Source organism: Neophocaena asiaeorientalis, unplaced genomic scaffold, assembly GCF_003031525.2.
Source record: "Neophocaena asiaeorientalis asiaeorientalis breed wild unplaced genomic scaffold, Neophocaena_asiaeorientalis_V1.1 scaffold40, whole genome shotgun sequence".
Classification (NCBI taxonomy): domain Eukaryota; kingdom Metazoa; phylum Chordata; class Mammalia; order Artiodactyla; family Phocoenidae; genus Neophocaena; species Neophocaena asiaeorientalis.
In genome coordinates this window covers 8,850,708-8,872,778 of record NW_020185335.1, presented here as the reverse complement: position 1 = coordinate 8,872,778, position 22,071 = coordinate 8,850,708, and the positions used below count along the sequence as shown (strand labels likewise).

Here is a 22,071-nt window from a genome sequence, read left to right as displayed (position 1 = left end):
TGGCAGTCCACCTGACGATGCAGGGGACGCGGGTTCGTGCCCCGGTCCGGGCATGCCGCGGAGCGGCTGCACCCGTGAGCCATGGCCGCTGAGCCTGCGCGTCCGAAGCCTGTTGCTCCGCGACGGGAGAGGCCACAGCAGTGAGTTTAAAGTCTTCATTGAATTTGTTACAATATTGCTTCTGTTTTATGTTTTGGTTTTTTGGCCTGGAGGTAGGTGGGATCTTAGCTCCCCAACCAGGTATTGAACCCACACCCCCTACATTGGAAGGCAAAGTCTTAAACATTGGAACGCCAGGGAAGTCCCTCCAAATGGCTTTTAATCACAGGGATATAAAAGGCTTATGATATTTTTCTCCAGCAGAAATATTCACACTTTTAAAACCAGAAAGCACAAGGGCTTTGGAACCAGACCTGAGCTGGGTTCTACCACGAATGCCTGACTCCGGGCACAGGTTCCCACCCCTGGTTGCACCTTGGGATGCTCGAAAATACCAGCACCAAAGCTGGGAGGGGAGCAGGGGGTGACATTTCACTGTCTTCAACGAGTTCCTCAGCTGATTTAGCAACGTGGGGCTATTTTTCTACATTTGTATAAAAGATGCCAATGCCCACTTCACAGGCTGCGCTGCTACACGACAGGGGGTGGCGCCTTAAAAACCTACTGGCCTGCACCACCCTGGCACAGTCCTTATGGGGGAGAGGCGATTGGGGGACAGTGGGCAAAGTCTGGGGACATTTTTGGTCGCCTGGCATCTAGTGGGTAGAGGCCAGGGACGCTGCTAGCCACTCCCCATCACAGAACTATCCGCAACAAGGGCAGCAGTGCGGAGGCAGAGGTCCTGGGTCTCTGAGGGGAAGCTGGTTCCAAAGCCCTCACTTTCTAACTCCAGGGTCCGACGGGCACCCAACCCCTCGGTGGGTTTCCCTGACCAGCACTTAAGGCTACACGGTACCTCGCGAGGCGGCCTCCCGCGCTCTCAGCTGCAGTGAGCTCCTCAGGCGCGGGTGGAAGGTTCGCGGTCGCGCACAGCCTGCCGGGAGCACGCGCCCACCGCGGTCACTGGGCGTCGCCTCCCGCGCTCAGCTTTGTTGCGCGTGGCGCGTATACGTCACTTCCACTTCGAATCCCCCGCAGGCCCACCTACCGCCCCGCCCCCAGCGCGTCCGTAACCCAGGGCAACTGCCTCTGCAGCCCGCCGGCGGGGACTAAGCTACCCGGGGGCCTTGCACCCCGCCGGCCCCACAGGAGGGTGTGAGCGGCGGCGGCCGCTTCCCCGCCTCCGGGGCAAGTCCCCAGACCACTCCACGGGCTGCAGCGCGACACCCCCTGCCCAGTTCGTAAGGAAACTGCCTTCTGAGGCGGGGAGGCAAAAAGGAGAGGTAGGGTGGGCCCGGACTGGAATGAGACCGGAGAGGGCCTGGGGAGGAGGGCGCGGAATGGGTGGGGCAGTGGGAGGAGCCATTGAAAGGGCGGAGGCCTGTGAGGGAGCAGCCAATGGGGAAGGGGTGGGGCTTGTGGAGCAAGCGGGGGCGCTTTGCTGGAGGGCATAGCTATTGAAAGAAGGGGATTGGGAAATTGGGATTGACATATATACACTAATATGTATAAAGGAGATAACTAATAAGAACCTGCTGTATAAAAAATAAATAAAATAAAATTTAAAAATTCAAAAAAAAGGGGAGCATCTTTTGTGGCAAGGTAGGAACTGCTGGAGGAAGGGGAGGAGCTAGATGAGGAAGAAGGAAGGATCGTGGAAGAAGGGGAGGGGCCTGTGCGGCAGGGGTGGAGCTACTAGAGGAAAGAGAGGATCCAGGTGTCAACTGCCTGGGCTTCAGGAGCTACAGGTGGAGTGAGTGTGTGTTTCAAGACTTGAACTTTCCTGTACATTGTATGCTGTGTGAGAGCTGGGAAGATGGGCGTTGCTTTACCATTTTACTACCAGTGTTAGGCATCTAATAGGCACTTCGTGAGTAATGAATGTGACTGGAGAAAGCAGAAGAGTTGGAGACTGGGATTGGAGTAGAAATGTTCCGGTAGGGAGGGATGGTTGTAGAAACTGCTGTCCTAGGAATCATTCTGTGAATAATCAAAGCTGCTGTGCTCTGTAGGTGTATAAGAAGCATAAAGCACAGATAATGTACATGGGGAGATAACATTTATACTCTTGAAAATGTGAACAAATTGTTCGAATGGGGTGGTGCAACCTTTGAGGCGAAGTTTCAACTGCCAAGTTGTGTTCCCAGACGGTAAGTTAGGTCTCAGTCCCAATATCATTTTCCTTTAGAAGCTATATTGCCAGTGATCGGCATGCTCAGGCCAATCTTCAAGACCTATTTAACCAGTTCATATGCATAAAACTTAGCTCTGCAGTAAGAAACTTAACTTCCATCATGGCTAAGAGTGTTTGTATTCTTTGATTTCTTCATTCAACACATGTTGATAAGGATCCACAGGAATAACCTTTCAGAATTCCAAGTGAGGCTGCCAGAGACCCGACTTTCCCTGGCTGGAATTCTGATATAGATTCAAGATTCTTTGAAACCTGAAACTTCTAGGAAAGTGGGGGTAGGTGTGTGGGCATGGCGTAGAGCCAGGGAGCGGGTAAGGAGTTTTGAGGTAATCACAGCCTGCTTTCGACAGAAACAACCTGCTTTTGACTTCAACACTCTGGGCTTTTCACCTCTTCTGGCCCATTAACGTTCCCTTCATCATTAATTGATTAAGAATATGTCAACTAGGTATAGGAATAGAGGGCAAGGCATTTGTAGTCTGACTGCATGGACAGGTGATAGCGAATATGTGGCAAAGAGGATGGCAAAAAGAAAGAAAGAAGAGTGTCGGCACTCTTCAAAGACAGTAGGGTGCCTCGAATTCCTCTCGTGCTTTGAATCTCTGACTTCTGCTGCTGCTACTCCTGCTGCTAGCCAGAGAAAACTCTCTGCTTTTAAACGGCTCATATCATTAGATTAGGCCCACCCCAATAAACCAAGATAATTTCCCTATCTTCGGGTCAACTGATTAGCAACCATAATTATATCTATAAAGTCCCTTTTGCCACATAATATAACTTACTCATGGATGTTATAGCGCATCATATTCATAGTCCCAGGGATTAGGATGGGAAACCTTGTGGAGGGAGGATTGGCAGAATTCAATTTACTACATTATCTTTCAGGAATATTGTAGAAAAGCTACTGCAACAGGTTGTTTTTTTTTTTCCCAGTTTCTCTCCGTGAACATAAATCACACTTATACACTATTAGTTCCACCTCTAATCATTTTATCTTTGAATTGATTCAAGTACACTCTTGGTCTTCCAAAGAATGGAGCTTGTATTCTGATACTTCTAATCTGTAATATTCATGTTTTACTCTGACTTTATGATACGTACCAGCCTGGCTTTGCACGGTAGAATACCTATAGAAATTTCTTCCTTTCTATAGTGCTGAAATATGCTTTTGGGGGGTATTTTTTCATAGAAAAACTACATTTATTTTTCTTTCATACCTGAAGCTAGTTCTTGTTTTCTATCATTATGTAGCTTTATATACAATAGTGATAACTTACAGGATTAAATAGCACTCTAGTCCCTTTAATATGTAACTCTTCACCCAGTTATTTTTAAAACTATGTTATAGCTAGCTAGTTTCTTCTTTTGCTTCAGGTGTAATAGTTAAATGAATCAGCGCTAGAATCAGAAAGGTCTGGCCTTGGAATTTCAGTTGACACTAACAATCTCAGTGACTGTGTTCATTGGTAGAGGTCAGGCTCTGCTGCAGTAACAGACAGATCCTAAAATCTCAATGGCTTGACTCATTAAGTGTGTTATCATTCATGCATAGTCTGATGAGTGCTTATGGGGGTTCTTCCCAAAGCTGTGACTCGGGATTCAGGCTTCCTTCGTTTTGCGATGCTACCAACTCAACATGTGACTTCCAAGGTCATAGTGGGAGGAGAAGAGAGAGCTGAAGGGGCACTTTACCTCTTAACTGTCTCATCCAGGAAGTGATATAATCAGTTCCACTCGTTCTGCTGTCTAGACTAGTCACAGGGCTCTAACACAACTGTAAGAGAGGCTGCAATGTAGGGAAAGACAACGGCTCTTTTGGGAGAACTAACTTTCTCACAGTGACCACGGAAATTTTCCCAACATTGCCATATGTTTTCTCATTAATAAAATTATCCTAATAATCAGTAACTATGAGTTCCTCTCTTTCAGAGGTTCAGTATAGGTACCAGATATAAATACATGTTGACTTTTATTTTTATTTAGCTGAGTTGAAACCAGTGTTTCTTGTATGTCATCTTTGTCTCGGAATTGTTCATTTTCAATATAATGCTTTCCATTCCCCTCCAGCCACTATATTTTCTTTTCTGGCATTCTTCCAACCTTGATCACAGACAGCTGGTGGCTTGTATTGATTAGTAATAACGTGTACATTTGACTGAGTCATTTTGAGCTGTCCCTTCCCACCTAGAGTGGGGTTGAAGCATTCTGAATTGGGGTTGAAGCATTCTGAATAGACTGATCTCTAATAAAGAACAATAAAGACAGGGACCAGTTATGGATGTCCCTTGCACCCTTCTCAATGTGGCTAGACAGAGAGTCTCATACCACCAGGACCATCAGACTGCTGCTTTCTGATTGGCATTGGATTCCCAGGAACAAGAATTTCCACACAATATCATGAAGAAAAGCATGCATGGACTTTTAGAGTCAGAAAAACATGTCTGCAAATTCTTTGATCCTTCTCCCATGCAGAAGTGGAGTGTGGGTGTCCCCTCCTCTTGTGTGTGGGATGACCTCCGTGGCTGGTCAACCAGGTGAGTCCAGCAAAAGTGAAACGATGTGACTTATGAGGCTAGGTCGTAAAAGGCAATTCAGCTTCTGCCTATTCTAATATCGTAATGATATCAAACACTTGGCAAGCGTTAGTTGTCCTTCCTTTCCTCAAGCTTATCTTTCGTCAACTAGAAATAAGACTGACTCTGCAATGCTATGGTAGAAATTGGTTGCAGTCCAGCATCTTTACATTTTGGTAATATATACCGTATTATGAGTACCCTCTTTGAGGTAGAACAGAAAACTCAAGACCCCTGTACTACCTTGTAGCAAGGATTCTGGCATGTGACCTAGTTTCCACCAATTAGATGCACCCTCACAATACATGCATTGAGAAGTGAATAACAGGAAGAAGTGGTCCTTTGCAAAGGGGTGAAAGAAAATTGTCATGATGGTGGCAGAGGTATTTGATACTTTGGGGCTGGGGTGGCAGAGCTTTGGAATCCAATCCCAAGTGTCCTATTTCTGAAAGCTGAGTCAGTTACATATTTTGAATAAATAGTTCCAGGAACAAATTTTTCCTGACTTTATAGCCTCAAAGTCTGGCTTTCTGACCCACTCTTCCTCTGAAGATTTTGTAGGCTACCTAATAACTTCTGATAATTTTGTTATTAAAAACCAATGAGGAATATATAAAATAGATAAACAAGAACCTACTTTATGGCACAGGGAACTATATTCAATATCTTGTAATAACCTGTAATGGAAAAGAATCTGAAAAGGAATATATATATATAAATCACTTTGCTGTAAACCTGAAAATAACACAGCATTTTAAATCAACTATACTTCAATAAAAAGTTGTTTGTTTTGAAGAAGAAAGAAACAACTTGTGGTTACAATCAAGAGAGGGAAGGGAAGAAAGACAAATTAGGAGTATGAGATTAAAAAAAAAAATCAATGAGGATTCTGTCATTTACAACAAAGGCCCAGCTAATAAAAATGTACACTTCCAATTTGTGCCTCAGATCCAATCATTAACATAACACATATAAGAATAATGTCTCATAGTTATACATAGTTTACTCATTAGTTATTTTTTTTAACATCTTTATTGGGGTATAATTGCTTTACAATGGTGTGTTAGTTTCTGCTTTATAACAAAGTGAATCAGTTATACATATACATATGTTCCCATATCTCCTCCCTCTTGCTTCTCCCTCCCTCCCACCCTCCCTACCCCACCCATCCAGGTGGTCACAAAGCACCGAGCTGATCTCCCTGTGCTATGTGGCTGCTTCCGACTAGCTATCTCTTTTACATTTGGTAGTGTATATAGGTACATGCCACTCTCTCACTTCGTCCCAGCTTACCCTCCCCCCTCCCCGTGTCCTCAATTCCATTCTCTACACCTGCCTCTTTATTCCTGTCCTGCCCCTACTTTCTTCAGAGCCTTTTATTTTTTTTTTTAGATTCCATATGTATGTGTTAGCATACGGTATTTGTTTTTCTCTTTCTGACTTACTTCACTCTGTATGACAGACTCTAGGTCCATCCACCTCACTACAAATAGCTCAGTTTCGCTTCTTTTTATGGCTGAGTAATATTCCATTGTATATATGTGCCACATCTTCTTTATCCATTCATCTGTCAATGGACACTTAGGTTGCTTTGGTATATCCCCGGTAGTGGGATTTCTGGGTCACTATTTTTAATTTTAGCCATTTTAATATGTGGTTTTAATTTGCATTTCCCTAATGGCTAATGATGTTGAATGTCTTTTTATGTGCTTTTTTTTAAATGGGGAATAATTGCGATCCCTGATCCCCATCACAAATGGGGTTCAACAGGTTACCTGCGTCTTCCGGCATAGGGTAGGCACACACTGAGCTAGGCATCACAGACCTGTTATTGCTCAATCTTGGGTGGGTGAATGCCATTTGTCCCTCTAAGAAGTATGTGCTTATTATATCCTCTTTGGCGAAGAGTCTGTTCAAGTGTTTTGTCCATCTTGTATTTGGCAAAAATATTTTTTCAATTTTCTATTTGTTGTTATTTTCTTACTATTGAGTTTGCAGAGTTCTTTACATATTCTGGATAGAAGTCCTTTATCAAATAAGCGATTTGCAAATATTTTCTCCCAGTCTGTAGCTTGTCTCTTTTCATTCTCCACCAGAGCCTTTGGCAGAGTGAAAGTTCATAATTTTAATGAGGACCAGTTTATCTATCTATCTATCTATCTATCTACAGTTTATCTATCTATTTATTTATTTATTTTATGGATCATGCTTTTGGTGTCATGTCTAGAAGACTTTGCCTAACCCCAGTTCTTAAAGATTTTCTGTATTTTCTTCTAAAAGTTATATAGTTTTATGGTTTATATTTAGATCTATGATCCATTTTGAGTTTTTTTGCATATGAATGGCCAGTTATTGCAACATTCTTGTTGAAAGACTTCTTTCTGCACTTAATTTTTTTTGCATCTTTGTCAAAAATCAATTGGCCGTGTTTATGTGGGCATATTTTTGAACCCCTTATTCTGGCCCATTGATCTGTTTGTCTCTGCATTCACCAATACCGTACTGATTCCTATAGTTTTATGGTAATTTTTGTTTGTTTGTTTGTTTTGTTTTTAAGTTTAAAAAGGTATTATTCTTTATTTTAAAAAATAGTGATAAAATATACCTAATGTAAAACTTACCATCTTCACTATATTTAAGTGTACAGTTCAGTGGCATTAAGTACATTCACATTGTTGGTGCACCCATCACCACCATCCACTTCCAGAACATTTTTCTTTCTTTTTTTTTTCTTCACACACACACACACACACACACACACACACAGACACTGTATTTTATTTTTACAAGAGCTAAATAAACTGACACCAAGCATTGTAAATGGATGACCACAACAAAATACCATACTGATTCCTATAGTTTTATGGTAATTTTTTAAACTGGGTAATGTGATTCCTCCATTTTGTTCTTCATTTTCATAATGGTTTTAGCTATTATAGTTCCTTTTACATTTCCTAATAAATTTTAAAACCAGTTTGTTAATATCTATAATAAATCCTGCTCTAGATTCATATCTTGATATTCAGCAGTTATTCCTCCAACTTCTTCTTTGGGATTGTCTATCTATTCTTGGGCCTTTGTATTTTCACATACGTTTTTGAATCCCGAAAATTGAAAACAGTTTTAAGAAAATAATTTTAACTTTATAGTCCTATCTTCCCAAGATCTAGGACTTCCCATTTCCAGGGTCCCTGGACTTTATTTTCAAAGACCACAAATGTCTACATTTTAGGTAGCGATATTTATAGTTATTAAAGGTCATTTGCTTTGTATCTCACCTCTGATGATACCAGACCAGTGTGGAACCAAGACATTACTACTGGGCACCAAAATCTGGCTTCCTTTTCCTTCTGGAGATAGAGGAGGAAGTATTATCTCCACTTCTCCTTGAAGCTAAGCAGTACCTTGTGACTTGTTCCAATTAATCACATGGGGACTGAAGTCATATGAGTTACTTCTAGGCAGAAACATCTCAGAGCCAGTGAGGGCTTCCCTGGTGGCGCAGTGGTTGGGAGTCCACCTGCTGATGCAGGGGACGCGGGTTCAGTGCCCCGGTTCAGGAGGATCCCACGTGCCGCAAAGCGGCTGGGCCCGTGGGCCATGGCCGCTGGGCCTGCGCATCTATAGCCTGTGCTCCGCGGCGGGAGAGGCCACAGCAGTGAGAGGCCCGTGTACCACAAATAAATAAATAAATAAATAAGAGCCAGTGATTCCCCATGTTTGCCATCACATTCTGCCATCGCAGTTGGCTACGGTTTCCCAGGATGGTGTCTCCAACAGTTCAAGTTCCAGAGTGAGGAAAATGTGCCGCAGGGTCCAAAACATCATACAGTGGACATGTAGCATGAGTTAGAAATAAATTTATGTTGTTTTTTACCACTGGAAAAAAACCCCTGGGATTGCCTGTTATTGCAGGATAACCTTGACTATCTTGACTAAAACTAGGTAGCTGAGGCTAACAGACAGTGACCATGTCAAACTGAAGTATACCCTGGTAAGGCTGCCAGGGCAACCTTTTCCAAAAAGAACCTGACAGCTTAAGCCATATCAGGGGCAAACACACACAAAACAAACACAAATTCAGAGTTTTATAGGCATTTTCAAATAGACCCATTTCTACTTTTGTTAAAATGATAAAGTAACTACATTATCACCTTCTTGACCAAGGAAATACAAAGTTTCTTTATGTAATAATATAGCATACTCTATCTGTCTCTTCTTGTGTCTTCTGCTATCCCTTTTCTTAGCTTCTCTTCAGCTACTAGCCTTTTGGAAATGTCTTTGTGTTCTTGGTTGGGATTGTGGGGGGGTCTCCTCTTTCCACGTAGGTTTCTCTCTGGGCAGCATTATTTATTTGCAAATAGTAGATATGGTCATTGTTCCCGGTTTACAAGAATTTCAACCCCTGCCACCCTATTTTAACTTTCATCCAACACATCCATGAGCGTAGCAACAGAAGGCGTGTCCTTTCGCTGGACTCCGCTGTAATAGCGGTGTGCCTCTGCCACCGGCCAGTGGCAGCTTAATGGAAATCTTTGTTCATCTCAGGAGCAGGACACTTTGTATTCTAAGTTACAGATTGGTTAGTCTGTCAAAGCTCCATTGATTTTGCCAGATGTATAACAAAAAGGCATTTGGTAGTCTCTGTACTTCTTCATTAACAAACTACACCATCATAGTGCGGGGTCAGAGATCTGGAAGGTAATGTCTACTTTTTTTTCCTCTGCATTTCAAGCCCTTTCTTTTGCATTCAGTAAATTCAATGAGAAGGCTTTGAGTACTTTGACTTGTGAGTAATTGGCCGATTATTTATGGAGTGTCTCCAAGTCACCTTCGAAAGCTTTATTCTCTGATATTTTTGACTTTGTGGTACATCTGTTCTCTTTTTGTAAATCCCTCTTCAAGGTCTTTATTCCAGCTTAAAATTATACAAACCATGTAATCTATTCTTTGATACATTTACTTCAGTTTGCTTAAGGTCAAAATTCATGCTTCGCTCACCTCCACCATATTCTGATAACACGATGGCTTAAAAAAAACATGTTATTATGGAAAATTTCACAGTGACATAAAAATAGAGAGAATAGTGCAATTAACCTCCGTGTCCTCATACCCTTCTACAACAAACAGAATTTGTGGCTACTTTTATTTCCTCATTCTCTCTCTAACCATGGCCACACCCACCCCCTTTCAGGACTTTTGAAGCAAATCATAACAGCTTATGTTTAATTGGTAAAATAATAACCTACTTTACAGGTTTTTTGCTGATCATTTTCTTTCCATTTCTGTTTTTTTTTTTTTTTTTGCAAATTTATTTATTTTTGGCTGCGCTGGGTCTTCGTTGCTGCATGCAGGCTTTCTCTAGTTGCTGCGAGCGGGGGCTTCTCACTGCGGTGGCTTCTCTTGTTGCAGAGCATGGGCTCTAGGAGCACGGGCTTCAGTAGTTGTTGCATGCGGGCTCAGTAGTTGTGGCACACGGGCTTATTTGCCCCGCGGCATGTGGGATCTTCCGGACCAGAGCTCAAACCCGTGCCCCCTGCATTGGCAGGCGGATTCTTAACCACTGCGCCACCAGGGAGATCCCATTTCTGTTTACTTTAAATGCTACTAGAAATGATATTTTCTGTATCATACTGAATTTCCATAGGCCCTTAGACTCTCATTCACTTTCTTTATTTCATTTCCACATATCTTAAGTTCCTTGGATCAGTTTTTCTTTGGGTTTATTCTTGTTTATCCAAACATGTACTTTCGGGGCTTGCACCTCAGTCAAAATTTTCTTCTTTGTACATTTCAGTTCTAGCCACTTCAATAGCGTATGTCAGAGAATTTAATACCTTCTGGCATACCTCTGTGTGCCTTCCTGCTTTGTACTCCAAATCCAATCTTCTAGTTGCATCTGCAAATGAATTTTCCCATGGGAGCATTTTCACTGTGATCTTTGTGTTTCCTTGATGTAATTTTCTTGGAAAACATATGGACTTTTATGTATACTTTACACCAGTGATTCTTAAACCAAATCAGGTTGTAAAGGTCCATGGAAATCAAGAAGTGGAAGAACATGAGTTCTGATTTACTTCAAATCTATAAACAAGGCATAATTTTATCATCAGAAAACGAGTATTATATCACTGCAGATTTCTGCATTCCAACATAAGAGGAAAACTGCATGTAATTTGTAAGAAATCACATATCCACTCTTTCAGTTGACCTTTGATTGCTTCTTGCACATTTCTATTTGTCATCTCGTACATGAGCTGGAGGACAAGAATGGGCAATAAATCTCGAAGGCACAGGACTTCCCTGGTGGTCCAGTGGGTAAGACTCTGAGCTCCCAGTGCAGGGGGCCCAGGTTCTATCCCTGGTCAGGGAACTAGATCCCGCTTGCGTGGCACAACTAAGAGTCTGCATGCCGCAACTATGTTGCAACAGGATCCCACGTGCTGCAACTAAAACCCGATGCAGCCAAAATAAATAAACTAATTAAATATTTTTTAAAATCTTGAAGGCGTGTTTATAGGAGGAAAACTGAAAATTAAGATGATTCTTTACACTTAATGAATTTTTTCTAATTAGGAAAAGACCACCAATATTCTGTTTTAGTAGTGGAGCAGCTTGAGAACACCAGTGTTCCAGAGGAGCACCTAGCAATCTGGTATGCAGTAATCTGACCATTTGACTAAGAATACTGCATTTACCAACTCAGAGATGATACTTTGTTTTCAGTCATAAGGAGTCAGTATAGTTCCCATGATCCCCCATTAAATAAGCAAAGTACTTATATTGGGTTGGCCAAGAATTCGTTCAGGTTTTTCCGTAACATGTTACAGGAGAACCCAAACGAACTTTTTGGCCAGCCCAATAAAAATGTATTTATAATGAATAGGTAAAGTGCATATAGCAGTGCCTGGCACATAGTAAGGGCTATGTAACAGTAAGTTTTATTATTAAATTATTGTTGTTACCTGGGTTTCCTTTGGCACTTGGTAATATAATGTGACTGGAACCTCTTCTGGTGCCTTCACCAGGTCCGTCTTCTAACTTACTCTAGTTTTTGTTGTTGTCCTTGATTTTTGTTTGTTTCTTTTTGTTTGTTTGTTTGGCTGTGGCATGAGGGATCCTAGTCCCCCGACCAGGGATCGAATCTGTGCCCCCTGCAGTGGGAGCGTGGAGTCCTAACCACTGACCCACCAGTGAATTCCCTCTACTGACTCTAAAATAGGAGCTTGGGACTTCCCTGGTGGTGCAGTGGTTAAGAATCCGCCTGCCAATGCAGGGGACACAGGTTCGATCCCTGGTCCAGGAAGATCCCACAGGCCGCGGAGCAACTAAGCCCGTGTGCCACAACTACTGAGCCTGTGAGCCACAACTACTGAAGCCTGTGAGCCTAGAGCCCATGTTCCACAAGAAGAGAAGCCACCGCAGTGAGAAGCCCTTGCACCGCCAAGAGTAGCCCCCGCTCTCCGCAGCTAGAGAAAGCCCGCGCGCAGCAACAAAGACTCAACGCTGCCAAAAAAAAAGGGGGGGGCTCACCTAATACCACATCTTTGGCCTCTGTGGTTCTCCTCTCTAGATATAGAGATGGAGATAGGGATATAGTCTTCCCCTCAGATTTCACGTATTCTCTTGACATGTGAGAAGTAGATGGAGAAACTGGAGATGGTTAATCTGTAAGAGAGAAGAGTACATGGAGCATTTTCATAGGGCTGTTGGGAGGCTGAGGCAGTGGCCAGTCTCTGGATCAATGATTCTTCAATCCTCTGTAGTGACAGACTGCTTTGTACCTCTGATGCAAGCCCTTCCCCCCAAAAATGATTGAGCGTTTGCAGAGGCATCATAGACCTCCAGAAACCCATCCGTGGATGGGAAGGCTTCCATGCCTTGGTCTGGAGGGCAAAACGAGGACCAGGGAGTGGACGATGTTGAATGGGCAGGGAAAGAAGTCCTGGTTCAATATAAGGATGCTCTTTCTAACAAAGTGGTAGTTCTCCAACTTTGCAGGATTTTACAATCATCTAGGGTGATTTTAAAAATTTTGATGGCCAGGCTGTGCCCAGACCGACAAGAATCAGAATTTCTGTGGGTATAGTCTGGGCATTTTTACTTTTTATAAAGTTCCCCAGATGATTCCAAGGTGCAGCCATGATCAGGAATCAGTAAATTAGAGTACTTTGCCATTGGAACAGTCTCTTTAGGTAGTGAGCACCTTGTCAGTGGAGATACTTCAAGCACAGAACATTTTTCTTATTGATTTGAACATTCTAACTATACTTAATCTCTCCTAAACAGTATCTATTTCTTTGCTCTATTAACCTCAAGTTCAAATTTCTTTTATTATTTAAGAAATGACTTCGCTTTTGATTCTCTGCTTTTTTTCTTTCCAGTTGTACACCTGTTAAGTCTACGGGTTCTGTGGTATTTGCATTTGTAATTCAAAATTACAATGGTATGAGTGTACTTATAGGAGCTTCTTTGGCCTGGGCAGCAACTGAAGTGAAATTTCACAATATGAAAGGCCCAGGCTGGTTTGCACAATCTGTCTGGTCCTTAATCATACTTCTGTTTGGAAACAGGATAGCACTTCTAGTTTTCAGTCACTTGTAATATCATTTCTTTCCCTTTCAGCTTTCATTCATTTCCTCTGATGTCATATTGGAAAAGATTAGGATGTCCAAAGATATTTGACCTTCCATAGGTAAATGGAACTTTATTAGCATCAAAATGCCATTTTAAGCCTATGTGAAAAAGCCAAAATGGTAATTAAACAGATATTGTTATAAGAAGTTGCTGATCTCTACCTAGACAGAAAGTGAAAATGTATGCTTCTGGCAGGGGTCACTTTGGGGTGAGAGAGCAAGGCGTGTGGTCCCCAGTGGCCTCTGTCTCATTACAAGCAAAGTTTTCCTCAGGAAGGCCATGGCCATTCATCAGCAGCCATTGTGCTGATGTAATATTGGTGGTCATTGCCTGGGCATTAGAGTCCATCCACACAGCTTGCGGGGTCCCCAGGAGGAACCCATCTGTGGGACTGTATTACAATCATGCTGGCTTTATAGATGAGCAAACAGACCTGGAGAAGTAACTCGCCCAACAAAACAGACAGCTAGGACATAGGATTGGAACCCTGGCTGATTGGAACCCGAGTCTGTGCTCTTCTGATAAGGATTATTACTTTCCTAACACTTTGGCTGGCTTATGAATGCCAAGTCCTATTTTTCAAGCTGGAAAAACATCAGCTAAAGATAGTATCATCATCACCACCACCTACCACCACCACAGCCACCGACACCATCATCACCACCACCTACTCTATCAGTTCGCTAGGACTGCCACCACGAAGCACCAGAGACAACACAAGTTTACCGTCTCAGTTCTAGAGACTTGGAGTCCAAAGTCAAGGTGTTGGCAGGGTTCGTTCCTTCTTTTTTTTTTCTGGGTTGTCTTTTCACTTTTTTTTGTTTGTTTGTTTGTTTTGACCACGCTGTGCAGCATGTGGGATCTTAGTTCCCTGACCTGGGATCGAACCTGTGCCCCCTGCGTTGGGAGTGCAGTCTTAACCACTGGACCGCGAGGGAAGTCCCTCACTTTTTTTTTGTTATATCGAAGTATAATTGATTTACAGTGTTGTGTTACTTTCAGGTGTACAGCAAAGTGATTCAGTTATATATATATATATATATATAATAGATATAATATATAATTATATCTATAATATATATACTCTTTTTCAGAAAGAATATATATATTCTTTTTCAGATTCTTTTCCCTTATAGGTTATTATAAAATATTGAGTATAGTTCCCTGTGCTATAGAGTAGGTCCTTGCTGGTTATCTGTTTTACACATGGCAGTGTGTATATGTTAATCCCAGACTCCTAATTTATCCCTCCCCCTGGGTTGGTACCTTCTGAGGCTGTGAGGGAGGGATGTGTTCCAGGCCTCTCTCCTTGACTTGTTGATGACCGTCTCGTCCCTGGGTCTCCTCACATTGCCTTCCCTCTAAGCATGTCTGTGTCCAGAGTTCCCCTCTCTATGTGGACACCTTCATATAGGGTGGATGAGGGTGAACCAATTGACTTAGCTTTGACCACATTCTCCACCAGCTTCCTCAGAAGCCAAAGGATCCCCAAGCCGACATCCAGGCTGTTCGGACAGGACAGAGGAGGTGGCTGGGATGCATCAGTCACACATAGCACGATGGTTCTCTTCATATTAGCACAGCATCATTTGGATGTTTTGGGAGTGGAGGGTAGGGATGCTTAACCCTACATTGCTACTCTGTCGGGGCACTTGGTACCCCATCACGAGAGACAGAGTCTGTGGTAACATCTTTCTACCCTCTTTTCTTCACTTCCAACTTTGGTCTTTAAATCCATCAGTCTTTAAAATTAGCCTTATTTTTTACAATGTCAATAGCTGGCAAAGGATGATTTTGTAATATTTCTTCTGTCTATTCCTGAACATATCTTGAAGATATTTCGCCTGAGTTGTTGAATTGCTTTTAAAACAAAAAACAAAAAACAATACTAAATGCTAAGTTCAATTTGCATTTCAAACCACAGGAAGAAGATGTTAAAGACTTTAAGCAACCATCACAGTAATGGATCTCAGTCTGAAAAACGAGACTGAATTAGAAAATAGTGAAAATAATGAAATTCAAAGCACAGAAGAAACTGAATTAATCTATACTTGTCCAGATGAAAGAAGTGAAAAGAATCACGTTTGTTGTCTTCTCAATATCAGTGACATTACACTTGAACAAGATGAAGAAGCCAAAGAGTTTGTCATTGGAACTGGATGGGAAGAAGCAGTGAGTATTTTCTTGAGTTAGGTCTCTTGCATGTCAGTGTTTTGACACAAGCCTTTTCTTTTACTATTTTCAAAAATAGTTACTATTGCCAAAAAAAAAAAAAAAGTGTAAGTGATGAAATATAGAAAGCTTTTGGAACAGAGGTAGAATGTTAATGATGATAACAGCTGTACCTTTTATTGAGTATTTATGGCCACTCACTATTGGCAAGCACAGTACTGAATGCTTTATGTACATCAATTCATTCACCTTCTCAATAGTTCTGTGAGGCAGGTATTATGTGAGGCATAATATTATGTGAGACAGCCTCTGGGACTCCAGAACCCAAGCTACTTAACTTAACCCAAGCTACTTAATTAATCCCCCAAGAGACCTGAGATTTTTATCCTGGTGGTTCTACTCAGAACCCTGTGGGTTTATTCTTAAACTATTCTTAGAATCAGTAATAGAAATACACTTCTAAATTTAGAACTGTAAGGGAATTTGGTCTAATCCAGTGATTCTCACCTGCTAGTGTCACAACTGGTGGGGAGGGAGAGGGGATGCTACTGGATGTAGTGGGTAGAGGCCAGGGGTGCTTACAATGCCCAGGGTGGCTCCCACCACAATAAATGGTCCAGCCTTGGGACTTCCCTTGCGGTCTAGTGGTTAAGACTCTGTCCTTCTATTGCAGGGGGTACATGTTCGATCCCTGGTGGGGGAACTAAGATCCCACATGCCACGAAGCCAAAAAAAAAAGAAAAAAGAAATGATCCAGCCTTGTCTTAGCTTGGGCTGCTGTAATAGAATACCATAGACTGGGTAGCTTAAGCAACAGACATTTATTTCTCAGTCAGAGGTCAGGGTCCCAGCATGGTTGTGTTCTTGGTGAGAGCCCTGTTTCATTTTATTTTATTATTTTTTGGCTGTGCCATGCAGCATGTGGGATGCAGAATCTTTAGTTCCCCAACCAGGGATCAAGCCCTTGCCCCCTGCAGTGGCAGTGTGGAGTCTTAACCACTGGACCGCCAGGAAGTCCCCTCCTTTTCTTATAAGGGCACTAATCCCATCATGAGGGCCCTGCCATCTTGACCTCATCTAACCCTAACACCTCCCAAACACCCACCTCCAAATACCATCACACTGGGGATTAGGGTTTCAACATAGGAATTTGCCGGGGGAGGGTACACAAACATGCAACCCATAAATAGCTCCCAATGTTGGTAGCCAATGTTGAGAAACCTTGATCTAATTGGTTTATTTTATAAATATGGAAACTGAGGCCAAAATAAGGCAGAGTGACTCTACCCAAGTCCACTTGACAGTTGCAAGAATGTGTCTTCGGAGCCTCCTCTGGTGCTCTCTCTACTGTACGCCGCCCCCCGCCACCTCGTTAAGCATATATGACCTATGACCTTCCATACACACACCCCCAGATCAGGTAAGTCAAGGTGGTAGAGAGTTCTATTTAAGCATGGAAAACTTTCTAAGCTTAGAAGTTAGAAGGTTCAGTTTACTATTCAAGGTAATTACTTTGAAATATACATCCAAGGGCTGTTGGAAAAGAATTTTCTTTTAATTGGAAAAATTGCCCCATGCCCCATGCTGAGAGTACATTTGCTGTTCACACTCTGTCTGGTATGACCATTTCCTCCTGCCTGCTGCCTGCTACTCTTTGCTCTCTCTGTCCAGCCCCCGACCCCTGCCCACCCAGCCCTACCCCACCTCTCAGACAGCCTTGCCTCAGGAGGGTTGACTGAGGTCTGTCCCCGCCCCCTGCAAAGGCTGGCTTCCTGCACTGGCTCATGGCCCCCTGACCCTTTCTGTGCTGGTGCCAGGGACCCCTGGGCCAGCATTTAGAGGAGGACAGAGAACACTTTGCTGGTAGCAATTCGTGAGAGTTTCTTATGCTTGCAGAGCCAAGGGATCTCACAGGAGGCAGGTGATGGGATGCCTCAAGGCTGCACAATGTTGACTCAGGCTGACCCAGTGCAGGAGCCTTTCCTATCACTACCCTGCTGTTTCTCCCCGTGGCAGCCTGTGGACGCCCACACCACTTGGGGACTCTGTGGACACTCAGTCAGGAGGGAGGCACAGTCACCTTGCACTGCAGCTGGGCTCGAAGTCCTGGCAGACATCCAGACCTTTTTGGAAACACCTAGCTTACCTGTGACACCTCACCTGTAAGGACCAAAAAGGCAAGGTGTCATTGCCCCCTGCCCTGGGACTTGGATCCCCTGCCCGGCCATGTGAACACCCTGGAGATGTAGATCCTCTGTATCAGCCTCGACCCAAGGGGTGCCTTTTTTTTTTTGGCTGTGCCTTGCAGCTTGCTGGATCTTGGTTTCTGGACCAGGGATTGAACCCGGGGCCTCTGCAGTGAAAGCGCCAAGTCCTAACCACTGAACTGCCAGGGAACTCCCGTGTGGGGTGCTTTCTATTTTATTTATTTTTTAAAAAAAGATATATTTATTTTATTTTTTAATTAATTTATTTTTGGCTGTGTTGGGTCTTCGTTGCTGCATGCGGGCTTTCTCTAGTTGTGGCGAGCGGGGGCTACTCTTCACTGCACGCTTCTCACTGCGGTGGCTTCTCTTGTTGCGCAGCATATCCTCTAGGCACGCGGACTTCAGTAGTTGTGGCACGCAGGCTCAGTAGTTGTGGCGCATGGGCATAGCTGCTTGGCGGCATGTGGGATCTTCCCAGATGGGGGATCAAACCCATGTCCCGTGCATTGGTAGGAGGATTCTTAACCAGTGCACCACCTGGGAAGTCCCTGGGGTGCTTTTTAAAATCTACCTTCCCAGGAATTCCCTGACCCTTCCCAAGCCCCTCCCCTGAGTACTGGCTTAGTAGATTGGGGTGGGCCTCGGGAATCTGGATTTTGAAAAGCAGCTCAGGTGACTCTTAGGGTCAGGCAACTGGGGAGCCTTCGCTGACTCAGTTGGACCTGTTTAATAGATTCAGAAAGACAAAAGCTCAGGGGTTGCTCCACATTTTAGGCTCCCCTCACTCAACATCCCATTAAGCCAGAGTTGGCCTTTTCCACACACACAGCCTGGAGACAAATCCCCTTGCCTGGGTGGAGGTGGGGACCAAGCGACTTGCCTCACTCCACCAAAGCCACCATCTGGAGAGAGGCTGTCAGCCTGAGGACCTATTAGCAAATGGGCTGGGACCCTTGCTTTTCTGTAAAAGCTGGAAAACCACCTGGGGAGCCAGGGTCGAGAGCAGTGAGGTGCGAGGCAAGCAGCATGGTCCTCTTGAAGATGCAGTGGCGACCCTGCAGCACGTGAAGGGACGGGATTCCCTGAACAGAGGCAGAGGGAGGGGGAAGCTGGGGAAGATGTGCTCAGGCTGACTCAGCGTGCAGTGCTGGGCAGCAGCCTTGTAGCCGTCCAAGAACTGGGACTTCACTATGCTAAAGAAAATCGTTTTTTTTTTTTTTATGAGAACATATTCAAGGCTTCAGCAGCACGTCTTTGGGAAGAGTTAGGTCTGTGGAATAAGAAAGTATCGGACTCCAATAGCACTTACTAGACTTTTTAAAAAAGTGATGCTGCAGGCTTCCCTGGTGGCCCAGTGGTTAAGAATCCGCCTGCCAATGCAGGGGACACAGGTTCGAGCCCTGATCCGGGAAGATCCTGCCTGCCACGGAGCAACTAAGACTGTGCGCCACAACTACTGAGCCTGCGCTCTAGACCCTATGAGCCACAACTACTGAGCCCTCGTGCCACAACTACTTAAGCCTGCGTGCCTAGAGCCCGTGCTCCGCAACAAGAGAATCCATTGCAATGAGAAACCCACCCACCACAAGGAAGTGTAGCCCCTGCTCGCTGCAACTAAAGAAAGCCCGCGCAGCAAAGAAGACCCAATGCAGCCATAAATAAAAAGTTCCCTTTAAAAAATAAAAAAAATATAAAAAGGGGTTTTTCTTGACACTTATGAATTTCTAACAGGAATTTGGGGAGCTGAACACGTGAGGTGAGAGGGTGTGGAGGGTGAAAAGGGGATGATGGGAAAGGGATGATTTTGTGCAGGAGGACCAGAGGCTGGCCCCATCTTCAGGCCCAGGAGACAATGCTGCTCCTCACAGGCTCTCCTTGTCCTCTGCTTGGGGACGCACAGACCTCCTGAATGTGCCAGCACTTGTTGGCTGTAAGGATATTTTGAGCCTCAGTTTCCTCCTCTGTAACCTGGATATCAGAATACCTAAACTGTAGCACTCCTGTGAGGATTAAATGAACGAATGCCAAGAGATCCTCAGCTCAGTGCCTGGAACATAGTAAAATCGTGGGAGCTATTTTTGCTTTTTTTTTTTTTTTTTTTTTAACATATAAGGTTGCCAGATTTAGCAAATGAAAACACAAGGCACCCAGTTGAACTTGGCTTTCGGTAAACCTAATTAGTGTAAGTATATCCCGAATGTGGTCTTGTGTTTTTATCTAACAGCTCTGTTTACCTGTGACCTCTGTGGCAGGGTCAGCCAGGGGACTCCGGGTGTGGCCGCGGGCATCGGTGTGCCTGGGCCCTGCTGACCCTGCGTCTGCCTCTGCTCCTCTGCCTTTTCTTCAGCCTCTCCGAGCAGCAGTCTCCCGGGTGTGGTAAACAGACCCTGCAGTACAAGAAAGGCTGGCAGAGAGGACAAGAACAAACAGTTTTGATTTTATTTTAATAATTCTGAATTGACTTTAACGCACATCTAAAAGAATGTAGAGTCAGCACATCAATGTGGCCATTTATAGATACTATCGCTTAGTATTTTCGTCTTTAAAAATACTGTTACAAATACTATTGCTTAGTATGAGGCTAAACTAGGCATGAAAAGTTAAAACTAAAACATTTAAGTCAATTTTTAGAGAAATATTGATTTAAATAGGACAGCCAAACTGGGAATGGGGCCAAAGTAGGGGCAACTGGAGTCTAGGCAGCTCAGCTGAGAGTAACACGCTGTTTTATTTGCAGGTCCGAGGCTGGGGAAGGATTTCTCCAACTGCCTGCATCTGGCCCAGGAAGAAGCTTAAAAAGGCGAAGATGGGAGAAAGTGCCAGCAGCTGCTTACTCTGTGTCAGCCTCTCCCAAGGGAGCCTGGAGGCCAGGCTTCAGTCGGAGGCCGGGAAGTTGGAGTCGGGGACTTCAGCTCTGGCTAAGGCAGGGCCGGAGAAGGATGGAGGCAGCCTCTCCCAGACTCCGGGCCCCCCGCCAGACCCCAACACTGCCTACCGGAAAGTTAACAGGATCTGCTTTCCCACTTACAGTCAGGGAGAGAAAAAAAGTCTGCAAACGAAAGAGTTTATTTGGTGCCTGAAAGACTGGGCCACTCCCTTGTCTGTGAGGGGCAACGACCCCGGAAGCCCCAGCGGAGGCGCTGACGGAAGTGCCTCCATGGCAGACTCCTTGACTTCCAAGGCCCTTTTAGTTCTACCTGCCCTGAAGTCTTCACCCCCAAATGGCTTGGATGTGCCAGGTAAGAAGAGTCAGAACTTTTTCTTACAGCAGGAAGAGAAGGGGCCGAGCGTGGCGAAGGATGAGCAAGTGGCTTGTGCATATGGGGTGAAAACAGTTGACGGGACAGGTGAGAAGAGGCCCATTGAGCTGGCCAAGCACCACAAGGTGAAGGAAACGCAGCCTTTCCCCACCCCGGTGGCCCGGACATCCCTGCTGGCCGGTCCCGAGCCCTGCTGCCTGCCCTGGTCCCTCCTGCCTGGAAAACACCTGGTGTGCCCTCCCCACCACAACAGTGTTCGCTATCTCGCCACCCTGCAGCTTGTGCAGAAACAAGGAGCGCAGACCTACAAAGCCAAATTCAAAGCCAGGGAGCCAAGACCTCCCGTGAAAACCCCACAGTGCGTTCTCACAGCGGCCAAGCCGGAAAACAGGCCGCAAACGCTGGAGACCAAAGTGTTCCCAAGACCTCTCTTGCCGTCCCTCACGGTGAGCAGAGTTGTTATGGCCGTTCCCACTCACAGACTCCTCTGAGTTGCCATGATGTAATTCCCTGGGAATAAGCACCGTCTGAAAGTTGTTCATCTTCTCTTCCCTCTCTCCCTCCTGCCCCAACCCCAGTCTCTTCCTACTCCTCCTCGTCTTCTCGTACACATTTCTCTCCCCCTCTCCCCTGGTGCTTTTTTGTAGTATAATCAGGGGAAATTGAACCTCATTGTATGGGTTTTGATGTGCTCTCAAAGCCCCGATATTTATGTGTTACCTGCTTCTATTGCTTAGCCGTTTACAAAACGCAAACTGGTAATGCCAGTCTCAGCCTCTGCCTGACTTATCTCTGCACTGGAAGACAAGTGGATGGTGGGGAATCTGAAGGGCCTCCCTCAGGGATGCCCCCATGCCAGCCCTGAGCCAACCTGCAGGGGCTCCTGCCCGCTCAACCCCAGTGCCTTAAGCCAAGCGTACTGGGCGTGT

At 44.6% G+C, this 22,071-nt stretch overlaps 1 protein-coding gene across 1 annotated transcript; it reads left to right on the top strand.

Moving 5' to 3' along the window:
* Window positions 1-1,344: 1,344 nt before the first annotated feature.
* CUNH16orf46 (chromosome unknown C16orf46 homolog) lies at window positions 1,345-21,714 on the top strand. Its single transcript, XM_024735669.1, has 3 exons — window positions 1,345-1,382; window positions 15,428-15,675; window positions 20,620-21,714. The coding sequence occupies exons 2-3, from the start codon at window positions 15,466-15,468 to the stop codon at window positions 21,631-21,633; spliced, it is 1,224 nt and encodes a 407-aa protein (XP_024591437.1). The 5' UTR covers window positions 1,345-1,382; window positions 15,428-15,465; the 3' UTR covers window positions 21,634-21,714.
* Window positions 21,715-22,071: the final 357 nt, after the last annotated feature.

Coding starts and splice junctions, on each gene's coding strand:
- CUNH16orf46 (XM_024735669.1), top strand. CDS start 15,466: ATGGATCTCAGTCTGAAAAACGAGACTGAATTAGAAAATAGTGAAAAT. Junction 15,676..20,619: donor GAACTGGATGGGAAGAAGCA/GTGAGTATTTTC, acceptor TTTTATTTGCAG/GTCCGAGGCTGGGGAAGGAT.